Source organism: Sapajus apella, unplaced genomic scaffold, assembly GCF_009761245.1.
Source record: "Sapajus apella isolate SASKATOON/1434 unplaced genomic scaffold, GSC_monkey_1.0 scaffold40, whole genome shotgun sequence".
In the NCBI taxonomy this organism is placed as follows: domain Eukaryota; kingdom Metazoa; phylum Chordata; class Mammalia; order Primates; family Cebidae; genus Sapajus; species Sapajus apella.
Window position 1 is genome coordinate 8,730,165 of NW_022436980.1, and position 24,140 is coordinate 8,754,304.

The 24,140-nt window shown below is 42.0% G+C and overlaps 1 protein-coding gene across 1 annotated transcript in view; it reads right to left on the bottom strand.

The window, feature by feature from the left end:
• The window catches only part of CUNH3orf52 (chromosome unknown C3orf52 homolog), a 33,491-nt gene that overhangs the window by 4,250 nt on the left and 5,101 nt on the right, over nt 1-24,140 (bottom strand). Inside the window, exons 2-5 of the mRNA XM_032299106.1 lie at nt 22,368-22,497; nt 12,351-12,478; nt 5,240-5,310; nt 1,716-1,897 (exon numbers count right to left, since the gene is read on the bottom strand). Coding sequence (XP_032154997.1) covers nt 1,716-1,897; nt 5,240-5,310; nt 12,351-12,478; nt 22,368-22,497 — 511 coding nt within the window. The remainder of the gene's footprint in view (nt 1-1,715; nt 1,898-5,239; nt 5,311-12,350; nt 12,479-22,367; nt 22,498-24,140) is intronic.

Consider the following 24,140-nt stretch of genomic DNA (forward strand, 5'->3'; position numbering starts at 1 on the left):
AAAAAGAAAAAAGAAAATCAAGACCAACCACACCACAGCAGCAGCCCTCACAGGCATCTCTGGCCTCTTTACACAGGTGAAGTCTGAACATTTGTTGTGGGGTGGGGGGTAGTTGTTGTTTTCTTTTGAGACAGAGTTTTGTCCGTGTGGCCCAGGCTGGAATGAAGTGATGCGATCTCAGGTCACTACAACTTCCACCTCCATGGTTCAAGCAGTTCTCCTGCCTCAGCCTCCTGAGTAGCTGGGATTACAAGTGCCTGCCATCTCGCCTGGGTAATTTTCATATTTTTAGTAGAGATGGGTTTTCGCCATGTTGGCCAGACTTGCGTTGAACTCCTGGCCTCAGGTGATCCACCTGCCTTGGCCTCCCAAAGTTCTGGGATTATAGGCATGAGCCACCAGCCTGGCCTTTTTTTTTTTTTTTTTTTTTTAATTCCTGTAATTGGGGCACAACCTCTTTACTCCACACACGTATATTGTCTGCCTGACCCAGAGACACATTTTATTGAGGATGCTCTGTGAGGAAGTGCTCCATGTATGAGACTCTTCCAGTGAGCTAAAATTTGGCCTTCTGAATTGCATTCTTAAGAACTGCTTTACATAACTTTCTGCCTTCTTAGGCCAACATTACTCTTGCCTCTCATCCTCCAGAAACAGTGTCATCATATTAAACACCTTGTCTTGTACTATACACTAACACGTGTGCTTTTAATCCTCTGTTTCATGCTTTTGATTCTAGACCGTTACTGCACCTGCTGCCAACCACAGCTACTTCTAATTTGCCTTTCTCACTCATTCAGCTAATATTTACTAGTACCTGCGAATGTGGAGAAAGTGATTTGGATGGACTGTTGATGAGAACATAAAATATCCAAGATCATTGGCATTATGGGCTAAACAAGAGTAAGCAAGCCTCCAAGTGAGGTATCAGAAAGTGGGATCCCCAGCAAAGGCCAGAGCTTCCCCACAAAGCAATGAAAGGACATTTGGAAGCCTTGAAGCCATTTGGCCTTCCGACCTTCCTTTCTGCCAGGTTTTGTCCGAGGGTTCTCAGAGTCTAACAAATGGGGTGTTTGTTATATTTATTAAACAGCATATCTATTTCTTTGTTCTGATCTTTGTTTTAAAAGTTGATGAGTAAATTTGTCATAATTTTCCAAGGAAAGGAATAATCTTGTCTTTGTATACCCCTCAATTAATTTCTTAACGGTCTCAGTGGCCTTCAACAGAAAAATAGGTTGCCCATATTGAGATACTCTTTCAGCAATTTAGCTATATCCTTTATTTCAAATTCTTCAATTCTTACTTCTCTTGTGAAACCACAGTGTCTCCATGAGGGTTGCTAATCATGTTGTAAAGTAGGATACAGGGCTTAGAATGTGGGTGAACTGCGTGAAGAAACATGTAGCAATGTTCATCTTTATAGTTAAATAATCTTTTCCATGAGTTTTCCCCAACTACACTGTCTAATTCTGGAGGGCACGGAACATGTAGGCTCCACACAGAGTGGACCATCACCTCACAGCAACACCGTAACTCTCTGCCTGAGTTATGAGGCAGAAAGAGTTACAGGGCTGAGTGGATGAGTAAGTAAATGAACAGGCTGACACAGTACCAAGTCACCAATGTTGCCAAATCGAACCACATCAATCTGACCCCAATCTGGTTCACCTGTTTGTTGCTGCAGCTCTGACTTCTTTACTTGCTCTACTTACCATTGAGCAAGAGGGATGCTGGATCGAGCCCCAGATTCTCACAACCAGGTATGTTCTGATCATGGAAATCCTGTAGCAAAATGCCCAGCACCAACTCCTCACTCATCATATACTTCATAAAATTTTCATCATCTGATGGAACCCCAAATTGCAGGTGGTAGGTTACTGTGGCATTTTCACCACTGAAAGGCAAACCAGAGACATTAAAACATAAATAGCATCACACAGCAACTCAAAAAATGAATTTAAGCAATACCTTTTTTTTTTTGAAAGTTTTGCATGTTCTTCCAGTACAAAATAGCAAAGGCTGTTCTGTCCTGGAAGAACAAAGGTTCATCACAAAAAGTTGAGGTGATCCTAACCCCTTCCTCCACCTAGTACCCACCCTCTAGGAATCCACTGGCAGAGGCCATCAAAGGGAAAGGTGAAGCCCATCTATGGTCAAGATGCCTTAGACGATCCCAGGCTTGACCCATCACCTGTCCCAATCCTGGCCTCCAACCCGTAAGGCAAGCCAGGGAAGCCTCCCCTTTTCTCCACACGTACTCCTTCTCCATGTTCTCAGCATTGCCCCCACAAAGGTGTGTCAGGGATATTTAATTTAACCAGTTTTTTATTTGGCCTATGAAGATGTTTAAGGCACAGCCAAAGTTTCCTATCATTGGCTGGGTCCAGAACTTCTGAACATCGACAGAGACCACCCTGTGTATCAGCAACAAATCATACTTCCCTGCTATGTCCCCAAAGTGAGAAACTTTTCTGTCCCATTTCTGGAGGCCCCTAGGGCAAGAGAACCAAGCCCTGTAACTCTCAGTAATGGGACCTAAAGAAAGGGGAGTTTCATCTTCCCAGAACGTTTTTCCCATTTCTAAAATTAAAATAATCAAGGGCTACCCTCCATTAATTAGGGTCCAGTGCTGCTCTTTAAATGCTACTTCAACATTTAGTTTATTCATAGTTATCTTATTACTTTGGTTCAAGATGGGCCAGATTAAGAACCAGCAATAAAATAATTAGCAGGAGGTCACATCTCAGACTATGACCTTGGGGAAGTTTTGCAGACATGCCAGTCCCATTAGTGTGAATCAGGCCATGGCCCTGCTAAGGATAGGCAAAGGGCTCCCTCTTCTGGCCAGAGGTGACATAGGCCGATACTCTTGGATCTTACAAGGTAGCTGACAATTGTTTATAAATTCTACTACGGCTGAGAGATGTGCCAGATCCTGCAGATCAAATGAATAGTGGAGAGTGAGGACTCTGAAGAAGCTCACAGTTTCAAGGATGCCACTACAGGAAGGCCGAAAAATGCACTTTCAAACTGCAGTCCAGCTACCCTAGTTTGCAGGTGTCTTAACCTGTTCCCTGAGCTCTGCCCTCTAATTATCGCTAATGATGATTAACACCTAGACAGCCAGCCACCCTCATTCCCAGGGGCAAGGGCTTCAGCTGGCTAATAAAGACGGCCAGAGGCTGACTTTCAGAAGACCAGGTCACAAGCTAAATGGGAAAATCAGGCCACCTAGCCTGAGCTGGCTAGCCCATCCTAATCCCCCACGGCAGGTCACAGGGTAAATTTACATAAGGCTGAATTTTGAGAAAAGAGCAATTTTCAGGGCCTTTCCCCCAGCTGCCCACCACTGGAATGAGTCTAGCGGCCAATAAACCAAAGGGCATTTTTCGAGATTCCTGTTGAGCCAGTCTAGGGCTGAGGTCGCATTGCCCCTGTAGACACAAATGCATGTGTCGGGGATTTAGCCACCTCCCACCCATGTGCAGCAGTGTCCTTTGGGAAGCAATGGCTTTCCTTCCTCAATTCAATACTTTAGAACCTCTGCCTGGACTTCTTGAAATAAAATGCAGAGATGTCACCGTAAGTACCATGTACATTGGAGGTCTTTTTTTTTTTTTTTTAATTTTTTTAATTTTTTAGAAGGATTCTCACTCTGTTACCAGGCTGGAGTGCAGTGGCGCAACCTTGACTCATTGCAACCTTCACCTCCCGGGTTGAAGAGATTCTCCTGCCTCAGCCTCCTGAGTAGCTGGGATTACAGGCATGTGCCAACACACCCAGCTAATTTTTGTATTTTTAGTAGAGACAGGGTTCCACCATATTGGCCAGGATGGTCTCGATCTCCTGATCTTGTGATCTGCCCACCTCGGCCTCCCAAAGTGCTGGGATTACAGACATGAACCACCGCGCCCAGCCCATTGGGGGTCTTTAAAGAAGGAGATCAAAGGCAGCCTGCACAGTATTTATCCGTAGACTTCGGGTCTGTTTGGCCCCATACCATGGTGCTACCGGCCACCTGCTTTACATTCCTCCCTTCCCAGGTCTGCTAATATTATTAGGGTTTGGAGAACTTAAGGTTTCAAAAAGGAATCTCAATATAATATACTTTCTGATGCTCATATTCCAGAGCCATCTCAGGAATAATGGAATAAAGCTTTGATATAAAATTTAAGTCATCTCCAATAGTCCCAATGATGTAAAAGGATAATAAACCAACTCCACACACATACACCCTGATGCCTACATCTCAAGAACATTAAAGATGAGAGGAAAATTTTAAAAAATAAAAAATGCATATGGGTGCGTGGCCTCTGTAATGCCTATAGTAGATACACAAACAGAAGCAATCACACTCAACTCTCAACAGCTATTAACTCCATGGAAGGGAACAGTGTCAGTTATTGGGGGTGGCAGTGGAGAATAAAGGAGGCAGAAGGCAGACTTTTCCTGTATATACCTCTTTATGTCTTCTCTTCTTTGTTTTTGTTTGTTTTTTTATGACAGAGTCTCGCTCTGTCGCTCAGACTGGAGTACAGTGGCACAATCTCAACTCACTGTAACCTCCCCTCTCAAGTTCAAGAGATTCTCCTGCCTTTGCCTCCCGAGTAGCTGGGATTACAGGTACCGGCCACCATGCCTGGCTAATTTTTTGTATTTTTAGTAGAGACAGGGTTTCACTATGTTGGCCAGGCTGTTCTCAAACTCCTGACCTCAAGTGATCCACCCGCCTTGGCCTCCCAAAGTGCTGGGATTACAGGCGTGAGCCACCACACCTGGCTCCTCTTTATGTCTTTAATACTAAAGGAGTAATACAGGAGAATGTACTCCTGTATTACAAGTAATACATTCTCCTGTATTACTTGTGCTCCTCAAAAGCAAATGCCTATGCCTAGATTATATCACTTACATCACAGCATTACCTGAGACCGATTTCTACTTCTACCCCTAGCTTATTTGAGCACTCATGGTTAAATAGAAATAATTTATCTGGGACTGTGTGACCCTGGTTGAATCATATCATTAATCTGGGCTTCCTTTTTCTCATTTGTAAAATAAGGGAGTTGAGCCCGTTGGTGTAAAAGACCTTCTCAGCACTGATGCTCTATGATTCTGTTACTGGTTCCCTTCATGCTCTGAGGCTCTGGGAAGCCCTGCTAGGTAAATGATGAAGGGTGAGGTGGGGGGAATCTCTTTCCAAAGAAAGAGATCAAAATGTAATGTGCCATACTCTTACCTGAAGTCCACTATTTCAACTGAAGTAAAATAACGACTCAGAGAGGGCGATGTACTGTACACATCTGTGAGCTAAAACAAACAGAAGCAAATAAAACCACACACATTACTGACAGATCACATTACAGATCACCTGACAAAGCAAAACTACTTTAAGACAAAGGAGATTCCACTCTAGCCTGGAATCAACTCATCTGGAGGTTCTGGATCTAGACATAGGAAGGTTTGAGCCTATGGTAAACCAAAACTCAAGTTAATACTATTTCAAAATAACTGCATTTATAAGGACCACATGACTCAGCTTCTCTCAGAAGTTACACTGGCACCTCATGGCCTTAGTGGTGAGAAGGCCAGCAGCTGGAGCCCACACAACCTCACAGACTGTGGGAAGGAGAGAAGACCCGGAAGCGGCTGCTGGACAGCAGCAGCACAGCCCCCTCAGCACCTGGGACATTGCTTAGCCCAGGGTTTCTTTCTTCCTTCTCCAGAGCTTCATTGCAAAGACAAAACAGCCATGCTAAGCCATGGGTCTAGCACATCCCTGGACAAAGAGGGGAACTGCAAAGATAGGGAGGCTTTATTTTATGCATGAAATATTGCAAGCATCATAAAAAAAATAATGACACCTGTGTTTCCACTACCTAGCTTTCATGTCTTCACATTTTGCTATATTGGGTTCAGCCCTTTAATTTAAGAAACAAAATAAAGCTAAAGTGACTCCTACATACCATTCAGTTCCTGCTCTCTCTTCCTTAGAACAAACCATCATCCCAAAGCTGGCATGCATCTTTCCTTGCAAATTACTACTTCCTTATATAATCATAACAAACTATAATTTGTGTTTTTATTCCAACAAAAGGCACCATATTCTACATAATCTTCTAAAACTTGCTTTTTTTCACTCAAAATTACATTTAAGATTTACCCATGAAGTAAATCTCAATAAAGGGCATTCACCTAACTTCTGCATAGATTTCTTTAAATGATGATGCCAGCTTATCCATTCCTCTACGGATGATCATATGCACTATTTCCAACTTTCCCCTATTACAACCTAGGCTGAAGCAATCATCCTTGAATGTCCTTGTGCATCTCTTCTTGGACATGTAGGAGTTTCCGTTGGGCATATGCCAAGAAAAGGAATTGCTGGGTCCAAGGGTAGGTGCATCTCCAACTTCACAAAAATTGCTCTCCCTTTCCCATTCCTCCCAGGAATGTATACATATCCATGTCCCACATCCTTACCAGCACTTAGTGTTACCAAACTTAATGCCACTCTGATGGGTATGAAATAGTGCTTCATATTGTTTTGATTTGTACCGCCTTGCTTACTAGTGAGGTGGAACATCTTTTCCTGTGTTTATTAACTCTGGGACTTCTCATCTCTGAATTTCTCACTCATTTCCTGTCCTCCTCTTGGCTTATCTGTCTTTTTCTTATTTATCTAAAGTGGTTAGTTTTATATTCTGGATACTAGTTGTTGATATTATGTTACAAATATCTTTTCCCAGGCATTGAGTAGTTGTGTTTCAGAGATCTGAATCCTAAACTAATAGTACTCAGGAGCATGTGCCATCCCCAGCTACAGTCATTATGGCTTAATGACCTATTACTTTATTCAGTAACAAGCGGTAGAGCATACAGAAAACAGCAGTGCCCTATAGGAGCTCACCTTGTCTCCCCTCAAGTCTAAATGGAAATGTCAAGGATGCTGCACTTCCACAATGCACTCTCATTGAATTCAACATGTACAACCTATCTCTCAAAGAGAGAACAAAAGATGAGAGTACCTGCTATTTGTGCTCTTCTAATCTTGTCATTATTGTTGTGATCTTTATAAAAACCTGGCGGAACAGGCATTAACATATCTCCCCTTTTCACTGGAAGATAAAACAGCACTCCATTCTGTGAGATGAAGGAAACTGTCCCACGGGTGGATCACGAGGTCAAGAGATCGAGACCATCCTGGCCAACATGGTGAAACCCCGTCTCTACTAAAAATACAAAAAATTAGCTAGGCATGGTGGCACGTGCCTGTAATCCCAGCTACTCAGGAGGCTGAGGCAGGAGAATTGCTTGAACCCAGGAGGTGGAGGTTGCGGTGAGCCGAGATCGCACCATTGCACTCCAGCCTGGGTAACAAGAGTGAAACTCTGTCTCAAAAAAAAAAAAAAAAAAAAAAAAAGAAACCTGTCCCAGATCACTCTGCTCGTAAATAGAGAAGCCAAAATTCAATCCTAAGTGTTATGGACACTAAAAACTAGCTTCTTCCCATCTTACCACACTACCCAGTAAGGATGAAATGGATACATATACAGTGAAGAAAAGTGTCTCCTGAATATCAGGGAGGAAAGAAGCATAAAGTGACAAAAAGTTTTGGAGAAAACGACTGGGTCATTTCACAGCTCTTAAACCCCAATGCGCAGGATGTTGCCGATAGGCTGACAGGCATTTAGAAAACTTAGGAACTAGGAAAGCAGCTTTCACAGGGATGCTGTGATGGGGAGGAGGATGAGGATGCTGCAGAGGAGAATCTCTTCAAGCACTAATGTTAAGCACTCAAGTCTCTCTCTTCCTTTTCGATTGAGCTTCCTACGGCAGGGGTGATGTCTATCCTTCCTTCCAGTCTTCCCTGCTTCCTCCTTCCCTTCTTTCCTGTATTAATCTTTAGGGCCCAGTACAGTGATTTGCACATAATAGGTTTTCAGCAAAATTTTTAAGTTAAAATTTTCAGGTAACATATGGAGTGGTAGATGAGATCACTTTTCGAGTTCACTGGAAGATTCTTTTTGATAACATGCTCCTCTGCTGTACTTAGGACATATTTACATTTTGGGACCTGTTAGTCACACTGTCCCACCTTGGGCCCAAAGAAATGAAGTGGGGGGTCGGGGAGCTCCTCAACCCTTACTCTGGTGTCTCCCACACAATGTCTATGAGGCTTGGTGCAAACTGAGCAAGGAGCTCAGTGACTTGATTAGCTGAGTCTGATGCAGTGGCTAATTAGACACAGGTTCCAGAATAAGAGAGGTGCCATCATTAACTCCTCACCCATGCACAAGGTGTGGCAGTTCACACGTAACTAACAAGCTGGCTTAAGCAGAGTAGTGGCCCCAACCCTGAGAGGAAAAAACTGTGGCAGTGACACATGACAGGGCGTGTGTTTAGAAAAGCCAAGGGCAAGGGCGTAAAGTTCCAATACTGTGATATAATAAAAATATATATACTGTTTAGTCTCTGTCCCAGCTCCTGGCCCAGAATTCCTAAAACCCTTGTTATTTCCTGAGGGACAGGGGTGCCAGGTACATCTTTGACTCAAACATTTGGTCTTTACCCCAGCTCCTGACACAGAGCTGCTCCTAAATCTCATGCAGTTTCCTGGGTTATAGGAGTGTCTTTATTTTTGATGAGGCAACTCTTGGTGGGCTGCTGGATGGGGGCTGATCACCAGAAAGAGCAAGCCACAGCTAGAAGCCTGGAACTTTCAGGCAGTGCACTGGAGTGGGATGGTGCACGCCTGTAATCCCAGCTACTTGGGAGACTAAGTGGGGAGAATTGCTTGAGGCCAGGAGTTTCATATCAGCCCAGGCAATATAGTGAAAATTGAAGAAAGAAAGATAGAAAGAGAGACAGAGAGAGAGAGAGAGAGAGAGAGAAGGGAGGGAGGCAAGAGGAGGAAGAGGAGGGGAAGAGGAAGGAAGGAAGGAAGGAAGGAAGGAAGGAAGGAAGGAAGGAAGGGAGGAAGAGGAGGGGAAGAAGGAAGGAAGGAAGGAAGGAGGGAGGGAGGGAGGGAAGGAAGGAGGGAGGGAGGGAGGGAAGGAAGGAAGGAAGGAAGGAAGGAGAGAAAAAAGAAGAGGAAGAAGAGGAAGGGAAAGGAAGAAGAAGGAGGAGATGGGAAGGAGAAGGGGACGGAGAAGAAGGAGAAGGAGAAGAGAACAAGAAGAAGAACATAGTGAAAACTGTGAAGGAGAAGAAGAGGAAGAAGAAGGAGGAGGAGGAGGAAGAGGAGGAAACTTTTGGCCCCATCTTCACCCCCCATCCTCCAGAGGGGAAAGTGGCTGGAGAGAGAGCTAATAATCCATCATGCCTATGTAATGAAACTTCCATAAAAATCTCTAAAAGAGAGTCTGGAGAGCTCCCAGGTGGCTGAACACATGTACACAAGGGAGGCTGGCATACCTGAAAAGGACATGGACACTCACGTTCCTTCCCACATGCCTGCCCTATGTACTTTTTCATCTGGCTTTTGATATCCTCTATCCTTTACAATGTGCCATAAATGTAATGCTTCCCTGAATTCTGTGAGCCATTCTAGCAAATGATCAAACCCAAGGCGGGGTTTTGAAAACCTCCAATTTGCAGTTGCTTGATCAGAAGCAAAAGTGACAACCTAGACTTGTAATTGGCATCTTAAGTGAGGGAATTTTTGTGGGGCTGAACCCTTAAACTGTGGGGTCTGCACTAACTCCAGGCAGATCATGTCAGAATTGAACCGGATTGCAGGACACCCAGCTGGTGGCAGATAATTGGTTGGTGTGGAAAAAAACCACACATGTGGCCACAGAAGTATTCTGCATTGAATGTGAATATAGAGAAAAAAATAGTTTTTCCTCCACAAATGCCCATTTCCATTTACCTTTTATATCCAGAAACTTCTGAATATAATTAGGTTAACTTAACCTAATGGAAGAAAGGAGCTATTGATCTTACAATAAGACAGCAATACCTCCTGAGCATATTTCCTTGGTAAATGAAGGGCAGGAATTTGTTACCTTACTATGCCTTACTTTGATCACCTGTAAATAAGATAATTCTTTAAAAATGTTTTTCAAGTTATTTTTACGTAATCTCACTTGCACCTGAGGTATACAGAGAAACTGCACTGATTTCCGTTTATCAGAGAAGAAAATGGCTCAGAGAAATCTGTGGATCTGCCACAGGTATCAATGTCAGTCCCTGCTCCTTTGCCACTACCTAGTGATGAGCTCAAAATGCCCAGAGAATTTCCTCGTTATCTGCCTCTATGAAAGAGATATGGTTGTAAGGTGAAAAATGAACATTCATTTCCCTTTGAAATAGACAGTCTTCTCTGCTATAGGTGACACACGTGGATGCTGACTCGTTTTATTTCTGCTCAGCAAATGCAAAACCTTTCCATTAAAAAAGCAACCAAGAAGAAAGCAGCAAGAAGCTTCTCACTCTGCAACTTGCCTGGGGAAGCAGGTAGGAAGAAAGGAGAAAAAGGAGCTGAAGATAAGATATAAATGAAGACTGGGGACTCGAGGGAAACGGTGGTGGGGGTGAGGGATAAAAGACTACAAATTGGCTACAGTGTACACTGCCTGGGTGATGGGTGCACAAAATTTCAGAAATCACCACTAAGGAGCTTATTCATGTAACCAAACACCACCTAGTCCCCAAAAACCTATTGAAATAAAAATAAAATAAATAAATTTAAACAATCTAAAAAAATTTTCAAAGATATAAATGAAGAGAAGGAGAAAGAGAAATCTGGAGTAATCATCACAAGATACCAACTCCTGTGATAAAAGAAGCAATCAAATTTCATGCATGGGTACCCAGAAACTGACTCTGATGTGACCTAGATGGAATCGCCTCTTCAGGGGCTTTTGTAGGAATCAAATCAAATGGAAGCCAGATAACCAGCGCTCACTCCATTCAGCCCAGCAATGGCAGAGAAGAGTCTAACAGAGGGCAGGCTGCTCTTGCCTAGATTTTCTTACCAAAATTTCTGGGTCTGGCTGTGAACCACCCTGTCTTTGACAGGATGATCAGGATGGCCCAACCAAACCTCCTAGTCTGGCTGCAGAGCTTCCATCTCACGCAGGGGTTCATTCTGCTGCATTTCTCACCCCATGACTGACACCCATTATCCATCTGCCCAATTACTCAACCAGAGCCTGGAGGTACGCTCTCCCTTACTACCACCCAGTCAGTCACAGACTCCTGTTGGGCGAGAATACCTCTTAAGCCTCATGCAAATCTTCCTTATTTTCCTGACACTGCCCTAGTTCAAGCCTCCCTCATTTCTCACCTGGACTATTGCAACACCTTCTAACTGATCTCTTCCTCCAGTCTTTCTCCACCAAAACACAGAAAGGCTAAAAGGAATAAATCTAACCATGTCAATCTGCTGATTAAAATATTTTGGTGCCTTAACGAAAAGTCAGAAAGCCTTCATGACCTGACTCCTGCCTTCCTTTTTAGCCTCATCTCTGCAAGCTGTCACCACGCAGCATGGGAAGGCCACAGTATTCTACTTTGCAGATCCTTTAATGTGCCATGCTTTTTTATTTAGAAAATTCCTACCTTGTTTCAAAACTCATCCTGAGCATCACTTCACTTAAGAGGCCTTTCACACCTTCATTTTCACCTCAGGTAGCTCAGGTGCCTCTCCTTTGCCATTGTAAACCACGCTAGAACACATCACGCTGTTATAAACCTATCTTTTTAGTTACTTCCTGTACTTGGACTGTGAGCCCACTGAGGGCACAATGTGGCCTGGCACTTGGCATGCTGTCTAGCACATCACAGACCCTTGATGAATACTACAGGTTGGATCAAATATAGGACCTGAGGGAGTAAAAAGAACAGTGTCCTCCAGCATTTGTGCAACTGGAGGCCAGGACTCTTCCCTCTGGCTTTGCACTACAGTAAAGATATTTACTTATTTCTTTTTAACAAACTTTTATGTTCAGGAGAAAACGTGCAAGTTTGTTATATAGGTAAACTCGTGTCACAGCAGTTTGTTGTACAGATTATTTTGTCACCCAGGTACTAAGCCTAGTAGTATCCAATAGTTATTTTTTTTCTGATCCTCTCCCTCCTCCCACCCTCCACCCTTAAGTGGGCACCAGTGTGTGTTGTTCCCCTCTTTGTGTCCATGAGTTCTCATGATTCAGCTCCCACTTGTAAGTGAGAACATGCGGTATTTGGTCAGAAAACATATTTATAAGCATCACTTCCTGCTAAAATCCAGACAAATAATCCAAAATTGAAGCTACTTACTCTATAGCTACATGCCAATTATTCTAGTGAAAATCATATTCTAATGTCAAGAACTCCTTAAGCAATACATAAGATGGAATTACCCTTTCAGTGAGCAGGTGAGGCAAATCCTCTTCAGCCACACACTCCTCTGGAATCTTCAGCATGATCAAGAATGTTTTATTTGATGATAATTCAAGTATTTCATTTTCATCTTCATCAACATAAGTTACTAAAGAGAGTAGGGGAGGTGGAAATGAAAAACAAAAGTAAACACCTGCATAAAATAATAAACTTATTCATTCCATTGGCTACCATATTTACACATAACTATGAGCATCAAGCGTAAAGGCTGAACACAGCAAGCACGTATAAGCAGAAATACTTTCTCCACTCAGTAAAATTAAGTAAAATACAGGGGTCTGCCTCCATCAGGATAAAAAGTTCATTTCACGGCAAAAGAGCCTCAGATTCCACTGAATACAGACTGGGGAAAGGGCCAGAGGGAGTAAGAAGAATACGAACTTCCTTATTAAACTGAATCTGCAGCTTAGCTAGGTACACAGGTGTCAAGCCAGGTACTGGGGGATGGTGGGAGAGATGAACATGACTGATGGAGGACAGGAAGTGGGAGCAAACAACTGCATCAACTCGCCTCCCAATTCTGTGCTGGCAAAGACCTCCATGAAAAAGTAGTATCACTAACCCAAACAACAGAGGTGGGACTAGAAAATGAGAGTGCAAGCCCATGTTTTGAAGTCTCCCCAGGAAGACAGAAGACAGGCATGAAGTCATCGCTCTAGACTATGTCTCACTGGACAGGTATGTTGACACGCTCTGCTTGCAGAAGGGAAGTTAACCTTGCTGAGAGCCCCAGGGTGTGCAGGAATTACCTTCCTGGGACAATTAGTTATGTGTTGCTGCTTGTGTTCTAATGACTGCTATCTAATTGATTTTTAAGTAGTTGGAACTAAAGGAAAATCACACAAAGTGAGGAGCTACGCACCAGAAGCTGGCACTAGTGTGCTAATTACGCTCTCCTGGCTCTATGCCAGCCTCACCAGCTGGCCCCACACAAGAGACCATTTCTCTGGCCCTGAGAAAGGCGTGGGTGGGAAGAACCAAGTGCTCATATTGCCACAGACTTTAAGACCATAGTGGAATAAATTTAGTGTTTGTGATGGAAGGGCAGGTAAAAAGGAGGAAGATTCCTGGCATTCCTGCTACTCATTCTGTGAGGACATCTGGAAATGTGAGGCATTAGGGGCAAGGAATGTTTAGAAAACAGTTAATATAGTAGGCCTGAGATTGCTAGCATAAGGAAGGCCTCCTCGAAATTCGTCCTGGCTGGCATCCTAGAACCTGGATTTTGGGACGGTTCCCACCATTCCCTGATGAGAGGGGCTCACTGTGATTCAACTATTTGTACAGTGTGGCTAACATCTCCTTTCCTTCTGGGAGTCTGGATTTTTGGTGCATGGTAGGCAGAAGCTACATATATGATCAACCCCCAGTGAAAACCCTGGGCACTGAATCTCTAATAAGCTTTCCTAGTAGATGAGATCTCATATGTGCTGTCACGGCCTATTGCTAGAGGAATTAAACAAGTGTGGTGCAACTCCACTGAGAGAGAACTCTTGAAAGCTTACTCCTGGTTTTCTCTGGATTTTGCTGGATAAATCATTAACGTATCTTTTTGCTGTAATAGATCATGGCCATCAGCAGAACTGCATGCTGAGTCCTGTGCATCCTCCTAGCAAATTGGCAAATCTAGGAGTAACCTTGGGGACCCCCAAACATAGAAAATTATCCCTGTGTCCTTACTTGTTATAAGTCATAATATTATGTTGTATGATTTTAAAAAAAGTTATGCATTCATAGCAAAAAACATGCAAAGTATAGGAAATCATAACAAAGCAAAGAAAAAAATACTAATAATACTGAAATCAAGAGGGTTTGTCCTCTTATACTTGATTATATTTGAGGTCTTAACAAATAGGTAATTTATATCCTGCTTTTGGTCATTTGTTGCTATTATTGCTTACTTATCCTGATTCTTTTGTCATATACATAAAAGCCATTTCCATGTGCTTAAAATTCCTTGCAAAGATTATTTTAATTGATTCATAATATTCATAATAGGCTCACCTATTTTCTTAAAGATGACATCTGTCATTTTCAGCTTTCAACTTCTATAAATAATATTGCAATGGATATCTTTGAGCTCTATACCTACCATGTAGATTTCCATAATAGATATCAATGCGTCAGAAAACAGTAGGGGATGCCAAGAGGATAGATGTAAGATTCAAGTAACTGCTAAACTCAAGGATACTGAGAAGAGATACCAAGTGTGAAAACAGGCCTTCCAAAATAGCTCTAATGAAATGTACTTAACGTGTGTCATTTCATGAATCTGTACCAAGATCTAGCTAAATAAGTTGTGTGTGTCAATACAATAGCAATAATAACAATGACAGGCTATCCAGTCAGTAGAGTTTTTATGTCACTAATCAGATAATCTGGGCTGCACTTTTTCATGTAGAAAAACATATTTTTAAAAAATCACAAAAACATACGTTACACGTTGAAGGAAAATAAAAACAGCTCTTTGGCTAAAATATAAGAAAATTAAGCTTGACAGAGAGGCCTTAAATGCCAGATGCCTTCAAGGGGTAATGGAGTGTTGCTAAACATCTCCCATGAAGAAAGTAGAGGCTGGTGTTTAACGGAGGTTAATCGGGTGGTCACGGATGGGATAAAATAGAACTGGGAGAGAGGTGGCAGAGAGGCCAACAGGCACAAGTTTGGAACAGACTGATTTGACTGACAGCAGTGGGAACAAAAAGAAAAAAGATAATGAGAAAGGCCAGGAGAGTGGAAACAGAGCTGGCTTTAAAGGTAACCAGACTCAGTTTGAACTCCTGCTGGCTATTTCTTAGCCATGTGACCTCTGAAGCTGCTTCCCCAGCAGAAATTTCAATACCTGCAATGTAGGTGATAGCAAAGATGAAAACCAACCTGCACAAAGTATCCTGCATGCTGCCTTGTAGTAAGTGGGAAAGTTACTATCAAGACACAACCAAGGAATGACTGGTAAGATTTGGCCATTACCTAGATATGGGAAAGAAGAAATCAAAAAGGGTTCCAAGATCTCAAGGCCAGGAACAGGAAGAATAATAGCTACCCTATTAAGTATGATGCACAAACACTCTGCTATGCACTTTACACAAATACTGTCCTCACGTAATCCTCACATCAACCAAATGAGTTAAATATTGTTGTTTTCATTTTTAAATGAAGGCATGGAGGCTTAGAGAAAATGCATGATTTGTTCAGGTCAATGAACTAGTATGTATTAGGGTCAAGGTTTATTTATAGACGCAGATTCCAAAATCATTTACATTTTATAAGTGTGAAAACAGGTCCAGAGGGTTGACAAGTTTGCCTAAAGTTATACAACTGGATAGTAGCAGAACTAAAATAAACTTGGTCTCATATAAAGGGTGAGTGAATAGGGGAAAAGATGAGCAAATTGGGATAAAGGATACGCTATGATCTGAATGTTTGTGTCTCCCTGAAAAATGCGTAAGCTGAAATCTAACCACCAATGTGATTGTGTATTACTGCATTCTCACACTGCTATAAAGAACTACCTGAGGCTGGGTAATTTATGAAGAAAAGAGATCTGATTGTCTGGCAGTTCTGCAGGTTTCACAGGAAGCAAGGATGGGAGCCCTCAGGAAACCTGCAATATAACAGAAGGCTCAGGGGAAACAAGCATGTCTTACCATGGAGGAGCAGGAGAGAGAGAGAAAGAGCAAAGAAGGAAGTGCCACACACTTTTAAACCATCAGAGCTCATGAGAACCAATGCACTATCATGAGAACAGCAAAGGGGAAATCCACCCCCATGATCCAGTCACCTCCCAACAGACCCCTCTTCCCATTCAACATGAGATTTGGGCAGGGACACAGATCCAAACTATATCGGATGGTCTTAGAGGGTGAGGCCTTTGGGAGGTGATTAGATCATGAGGGGAGAGCACTATGAATGGTATTAGTGCCCTTATAAAAGAGGCTCCAGAAAGCTGCCTTTCTCCTTATTCCATAGGAGGATATAGCTAGAAGGCATGATCTACAAAATAGACAGTGTGCCCTCACCAGACAGCAAATGTGCTGACACTTTGATCTTGGAGTTCCCAACCTCCAGAACTGTAAGCAATAAATTTCTGTTATGTATAAGCTACCTAGTTTATGATAGTTTGTTATGGTAGCCCAAGCAGACTAAGATAGCATACAAACAAATGGTAGTTTCACATGTATAATAATTGAGATGATGACAGTTATTTCTAGATAAAGCTCTCTAGCCAAGAGTATCTCCAAAACTCGGGAAAATTGTACAGATGTAGATTTAGGAGTCACCTTCTTGGAGTCATGGCTGTTGCCCTGGGAGTGAATGACCTCTCTAAGGAAAAAAATGAAGACTGTGAAAAGTCAGAAAGCTGAACGGAAGCTTCATAAACCCACAATGCAGAGACCAAGAGCAAAAATAGCAAAATAAACCTAAAGTCCAGGAGTTCTATAGACTCAGAAGAGTATAATGAAGTTGACAGAGCTAAAGGCTCACAATAAGGCAGGAGACAGAGGAAGACTGGCTTTCATGATCAGACAATTGCTAGCAATATTGGGAAGAAGAGCTGGGAACCAATAGATACAAGAGGTTTGTGAGTAAGCAGAAGGCAAGATTCAAATGCAGACGTTTCTTTCTGGAACTCTGTCAGTGAAAGAAGAGAGAAAGAAAAATATGTATCTAAATGAAGTAGAAATAATCCTGATAGAAGATTGCTTTGAAAGAGAGAAGATGCTAGTGCATTTGAAGAGTTAACCCATTTATGCCTGAGGTTGCAACTTTTTGAATTTTTGTGATTGGACTTTGGCAATGACCTTGAGCAGTAGGATATAAATAACTCCCACATGATTAGCATCCCAATCATGGAACACTAGGCACAAATTCAGGAGAACCTGAGGATGCTTGGAGAGAGGAGGACATATCTGAAGATCTCTGGTCAGAGGAAACTGAAAGGCATTATTTAGAGACCACACGTAAGAATATTGGTTTTGGTAAAGTAGAGAAACATCAGTGATTTAAAGAAAAGATAAACAGGTGAAAATGGAAAGAAATTTCAAGGTACTGGGTCTAGCGCTGCTCTCATGTGCCTGCCCCAAATGACCTTGGCAGCTTATAGCTTGTTAATGCTGTCTGCCTAGGATTTTCCCATGAGTCACCCTACACCAGGGAGCATTACCCTGTGAAAGCTGTCAGTCTGCCAGAACCATGTGACATCATAAAATGTAGACAATCCACTCAACACAGTCAATCAGTTGTTGCTGACATTTCAGTACCACAGCATTCCTACTCATTGAAGGGTGTGTAAATTAAGAGATTAGGGTCAGGCAAGAATCTGGGGTATAATGTTGGGGGATATCACATAAGAGTGCTCAGAATGTTATCAATTTAAATCATGTTTCTAAGCATCCACCTACTTGTCATAGTTTTGTTTTTGCAACATTTAAAATATTTTGCCCCAACCAAAACTTCATTAGTAAAGTGTTATTCAGGGTCTCGATCCCCCATTACTAGGGTGAATTAGTGAAGAAAGGAGAACCCTTGATAATACTCAATTGGTTCTCCAAATTATCCAGAAAGAAAATGACTGAGAAAAAGAAATAAAATGACTTTCATTTCTGTACCTTTCAAATCAAGGAATTTATAATTCCTTATGAAGAAGGAAAGAATCCATTAATACCTTTTCCCTAAAGAGTCTCAACAGAATTCCCTCGGCTCTGCCCATAAAATTGGACATTAAAAAATGTCCATGTCAATTGTGAGTCAGGTGTATGACTAGGCTTTTTTTCCCCTAGTGCATACAAAGCCCCTATTCAGTGTCTTAAGCTAAGCCATGATCCTGAATTTGTCATTACTTCAATGGCACATACAAGGTTAGAGTAGTGGGCAAGCCCACCCCAGGTACAGGCAATAAAGGTTGCACAGTCTGTAGAGAACAAGCAGCAATAATAAAACCTACTACAAGTTGATCTGCTTTTATTATCACCACATGCTGACAATTCTTAATTTGAGTGACAAAATACAACTCCCCACTAGACACCCTGCCCTCCCCAACTTTCTGTTCTGAGATGCTTTCACCGTCCCATTTTGTGTCAACCCCAGTGCATAACTATACAGGCTAAAGAAACACAATAGAATACTATTTAGCTTAAAAAAAAAAAGGAATTCTGTCATTTGCAACAATACGGATGAAACTAGAAGACACTATGCTAAGTGAAATAAGCCAGGCACAGGCACAGAGAGACTAATGTTGCCTTATCTCACTTACATGTGAAATGTTAAGAAGTGAAACTCATAGAAGTAGAAAGTAGAATGGTGGTTGCCAGAGGTTGAGGTGGGAGGGGGCTGAACAGGGAAAGGGGGGACATCAGTTAATGGGTACAAAGTTTCAGACAAGAAGAATAAGTTCTGTGATCTGTTGCATGGCAGGGTGACTACAGTTAATAATAATGTGTTATATATTTCAAAATAGCTAAAAGAGAGGATTTTAAATGTTCTTACCACAAAGAAATGATAAATATTTGAGGTAATGGATATGCTAGTTACTCTGATTTGATCATTCCACAATGTATTCATGTATGGAAATATCACTTTGTACCTCATAAATATATACAATATTATTTGTCCATTAAAAATGAAATAAAGCTAAAAAAAATTTTTTTTAATAAATTCCATCTTAGTTGTTAATTCACCATGTTAAGTTCTGATTAATCCCAGCTCTGGAAATGCCTCTCAGATTTCTATTTCATGTACTGTTCCTTGTATGACAGCACATACTTACCATAAATCTCACTGGCAGGTCAAAACAACCTTGACGTTATCTACATGCCATAAATCCTGCCCTTACGAAATTGTCCAACACATCCCTTCTCACTGCTGCCCAAGGCATGACTTCTATTCATAAAACCCTGTTAAATGTTTCTTTCTGAGTAATGGATTTGTCAGTCGCTGGTTTTTTGTTTTTTTTGTTTTGCCTCTCAGCTTCCTCAGCCTTTCTGGGTAGTTTTGCAAAGACTTGCCTACTGAAGAGCAACAGTTAACACTTCTGCCTCCAAGCTTCAGTCTGAAGACTATAGGGCCTTGAGACAGGAGATTAAGGGGTTTAGAGAAGGCTAAGCAGGCCACAAATGGCAAATGTAGTTCCTGAGGAACCTTAGTTTCCCAGTAAATCCAGACAGCCACAGGCAAAGCCCTTTACTCTCCCAACAGTGTTTTTTCCCCAGACAGCATTTCATTTCCCATATAGTTCTTGAAATTTCCATAAATATTTGATTCATATTAATGGACTTGGCAATTAGGAAGTGGCCGATTATTGCAGATCATCTTGCCCAACATGCCTACAGAGCAGGGCACAAGGCTGGGACTGTCACAGAAAGGAGCCCCTGCCCCACTCCTCTTTACCTATTACAGCTCCTCCACCCTCACGTGTAACATGACTCTCCCTGCAGGCTTGAATACCTAAGAGCTGAGATGCCAAGTAAAATAAAAGTATTTCCTTGATTAAAAAAGTAGTTCGAAAAATCTTAAAGCATTGACATGTCAGAACACAAATTTACAATTAAATTAAAAATAAAGTTTGCATTACAAGTGTTAAAAAAAATTCTTCCCTGAATATTATCCCATAACCTTTCACATCTCCAGAAAAAACTGTGAAAGAAAGTGAAATATCTTCCTCTGCAGACTGTTCTTAGTGAGGTGAAGAGGTTAGATGACTTATTGAGAATGGAAGACAGATCCTGGGACTTGTGCTTTAGAATTCTGAATATTAAACCACCTATATCTCTTGCCTCATCCTTTATGATAGGCACCAGATGTCAACAGGATCCAAATATCAACTTCTAGGACAGCACCAACTAGCTGTGTCAGGACAAGATTGTGCTACTCAACCTCATTTTCAACATCCATGTGTTGGAATTGATATGAATAGGAAGTATGGCAATACTCATACCAAAACTATTATCCTCAGCATGATGGTGAAGGTACAGGACACCTTATTAGCTTTCTCCCACCTTAATACCAGCTTACAGCCTCAAAGAGTCACCCATCACACCTAAACAATGCCCTAAATAAGTAAGTAGACATGGTGCCTGGCCAGGAAACTCATGTGCTGGAGGTTGGCTGATGTCATCAAAGTTTTCCTATTCCTTCAGGAACTACAAAACTCTAAGGCAGGAAATTAAAGGATTGAGAGAAGGGGTAACAAGAGGTAAATGGAAAATGTAGTTTCTGAGGACAATTCCTAAGAACCCCCTCTGGAGAGACTGGAGAGCGCTCATTCTATGACTGGGTTTGTTACTGAGAGATGGACTTAGCCCACGTCCACATGAAGGCTGGATCATGCTCAGGAGTTTCCCAGCATCAGATGAGCCCCCCTCTACCATCACCCCCACATATCAATAAAAACAAATTTCTTCTTTCTCATTTTGAAATTGAAGTGATTGTCCACTGAAGGATGCTGTATTTATGCACTGTAAAAACTTTAACAAATACTAATAATCACTAAAAAGTGTTAACTACCCAAAGGGCTTTAAATGATGTGAAAGACTATATCATGAAATCATTAAGAAAATAATGTTCACAAAGGATTTTTAATGACTCGACAAAATGATCTCAATGTAACATCAAAATCCTAAAGGTGGACTACAAGACTATAAAGAAATCTAATCTCAAATTATTTTAGAAATGCAAGTAAGCAAAAGACTAGAAGAAAATATGACAAAATATTAATATTATAGATGGGTTTTACGGGTAACTGAACATGTATCATTTTTCAATCAAAATAAGCAACAAAATAATATATGTAATAGATGTAGTCATATATAGTTAGCATTGTGTAAGTTTTTTTGTTTTATACACACATGCAACACTAATATAATAAACAGTCATTTCTAAAATGTGTTAAAATTGGGACAGGCATGGTGGCTCATGCCACTAATCCCAGCATTTTGGAAGACCAAGGCGGGCAGATCACTTGAGGTCAGGAGTTCAAGACCAGCCTGGACAACATGTCAAAACCCCATCTCTACTAAAAATACAAAAATTAGCTGGGCATGGTGGTGCATGATTGTAATTCCAGCTATTTTGAAGGCTGAGGCACGAGAATTGTTTCCACTTGGGAGGCAGAGGTTGCAGTGAGCCGAGGTCATGCCACTGCACTCCAGCCTGGATGACAGAGTGAGACTCTCCCTCAAACAAACAATAAATAAATAAATAAAATAATGACAGCTTATGGACACATGGTTATTCGAAGTTTTTTAAAACTCTTTCAAATTTATTATTTTATCATTATGGTAATATACTAGACATACCAGAGGAAGTATAATTATTTTTAGCAAACAAATGATAAGAAAAAGAATCCAAATTAATGGGTATCAGGATGTAATAAAATATAAATCAGTGTTTAAGTAAGTTAAAATGTAAGAAACCTCTACAACATCCAATGAGCAGAGTTTAAAGTAAAATACTGGTTTCTATACTACTTCTGGAGCTCATAAAACAAGAAAATACAACAACAGAAACACAAGAATCAGGCATAGCTCCTACCCATACAATATATTCCAACCCAGTCTTTTTTTTTTTTTTTTGAGACGGAGTTTCACTCTTGTCACCCAGGCTGGAGTGCAATGGCGCCATCTCGGCTCACTGCAACCTCTGCCTCCTGGATTCAGGCAATTCTCCTGCCTCAGCCTCCTGAGTAGCTGGGACTACAGGTGTGCGCCACCATGCCCAGCTAATGTTTTGTATTTTTAGTAGAGACGGGGTTTCACCATGTTGACCAGGATGGTCTCGATCTCTTGACCTCGTGATCCACCTGCCTCAGCCTCCCAAAGTGCTGGGATTACAGGCTTGAGCCACCGCGCCCGGCTCCAACCCAGTCTTAAATTCATGTAATGAATAATGAAATGGCCATGAGTACATCTTCCATTTCAGTGTGAGTCACAAGCCTTAAGTTCTTAGAACGTGTCAACTTATTCACATCTAAATCCTCTTACCTCCAGCAAGACATAAGCCTACGATGATCACTATAATGAAACCTAGGAAAATGGAGGTGATGATCATCCACAGTTTGCACCTTCCAACTACATTCTTATTACAGGAGCTCCAGGGGCTTTCCTTGTTAGCCTAGAAAGGCAGAGGGAGATTGTGAGGCAGTCATTTTGTTGCAACAGACATTTCTGAATACCTAGGATGGGCCAGTGACACAGAAATGAAGGCAGCAAGACCCTGACCTCAGGGCAACACTCTACTGAATCAAGTTTACAAATATATACATCAGAGGCAGAACAGAACCTCACAAAGAAGTTAGCAAGAAAATGCTCTGGGGGCTCTGAGGTTAGGAGAATAGGCGGGATTTTGAAAGATGGATTTTTGAAGGCCTTCCAAACCCAGGAAGGAGCATCCACAGTGTTGATTCGTAATGGAACTGGCCAGCAGACTAGTCTGCCAATTGGAATGTGGCTTTCAGAGGTAAATAATGAAAGTTGAGATTAGAGAGAGTGAAAGGCTGGGAGCACACTCAGAGGATGTTGATTGCTGTCCCCGAATAGATTGGACTTAATTGGGTAAGTTGAAAGTTTTGAAACACCAGAGCCTAGTTGAAAATTAAGGGAAAATGATGTGTAGTTTAGAGTGGAAACACCAAGAAAAAGCTACAAGGGTACTGCTGTGGCCTAGGTTCTATGTAAAAAAGTGCAAGGAAGGGAAATGAAAGGACAGGTGAAAGAGCCAACAGGAAATAAGCTGCAAAGGCTGGGTGAGAAGGCTGGAGGGAGACAGAGGTGGGGTCAATGAGAACAAGTACAACTGCTATGGTTTATTGAGCACCAGTGTCATTTCACTTAATCCTGACAGCCCCTCAGGGTGTGCAGTAGCCCATTTCAGAGACGCAATTCAGAGAGGTGAGCCAGGACCAATCCTTGCTGTGTGTCTCCACAAAGCTCTCCCACTCTCCCTTTTGTCCAGAGTCTCCCAGCTTCCCTGTATGGAGCTCCGGTTTATGAGGGTGTCATGGAGGGCGCCTCCTTCCCCTATATGGTCCCATGACTCTTCTACTTCCCACTCCACCATTAGGTAATTCTTACATACAGACCACGGGAAACGACAGAATACAATGGAAAAAAATATGTTTCTGTATCTAACACACTTGGATTCCAAACCAAGGTATACCACTTAAAGGCAAGGTGGCTTTAAGCAAGCTACTGAAACTCACAGGCCCCAAAGTCCTCAACTTTAAAATATATAAATACTAAATGTAGCTCACAGGATTGTTGCAAAAACTAGAGATAATGGACACAAAGCACCTGCTAAACAATTATTGGGAGCTCGGCTGAAGGGCGAAACCCGCCTCAGTCATTCCTCAGTGTTCGCTGGCACTCCAGGAGGCTCACTCCTGACTGACACCTGGCCTGCTTTCTCTCCCATTCTTATTTTGGTGGTGGCCATCAGAAAAGGAAGCGGTCAGTCCACATTTGGACTGTATTTCCAACCTTCTCAATTAGAGGCACCCAAGTCTAGCTGCACATCAGAATCACTGGGGGAAGATTTTAACTGACACATACCTAGGCCCCACCTGTGCCTAGTGGACCAGATTGTAAGGGAGGTGGGAGCAGGCCATGGCTTGTAATTTTAAACCCTCTGAAGTGAATCAATTGATTTAACAGGGCTGAGACCTCTGGTCTGAGGCTTCCCACCCTTCAGGAGCTAGGTCAAATCTTCCCTTTAGTGGAAGCCTCCCTCCCCACCTGCCCGCAGTGAGATCTTCTAAT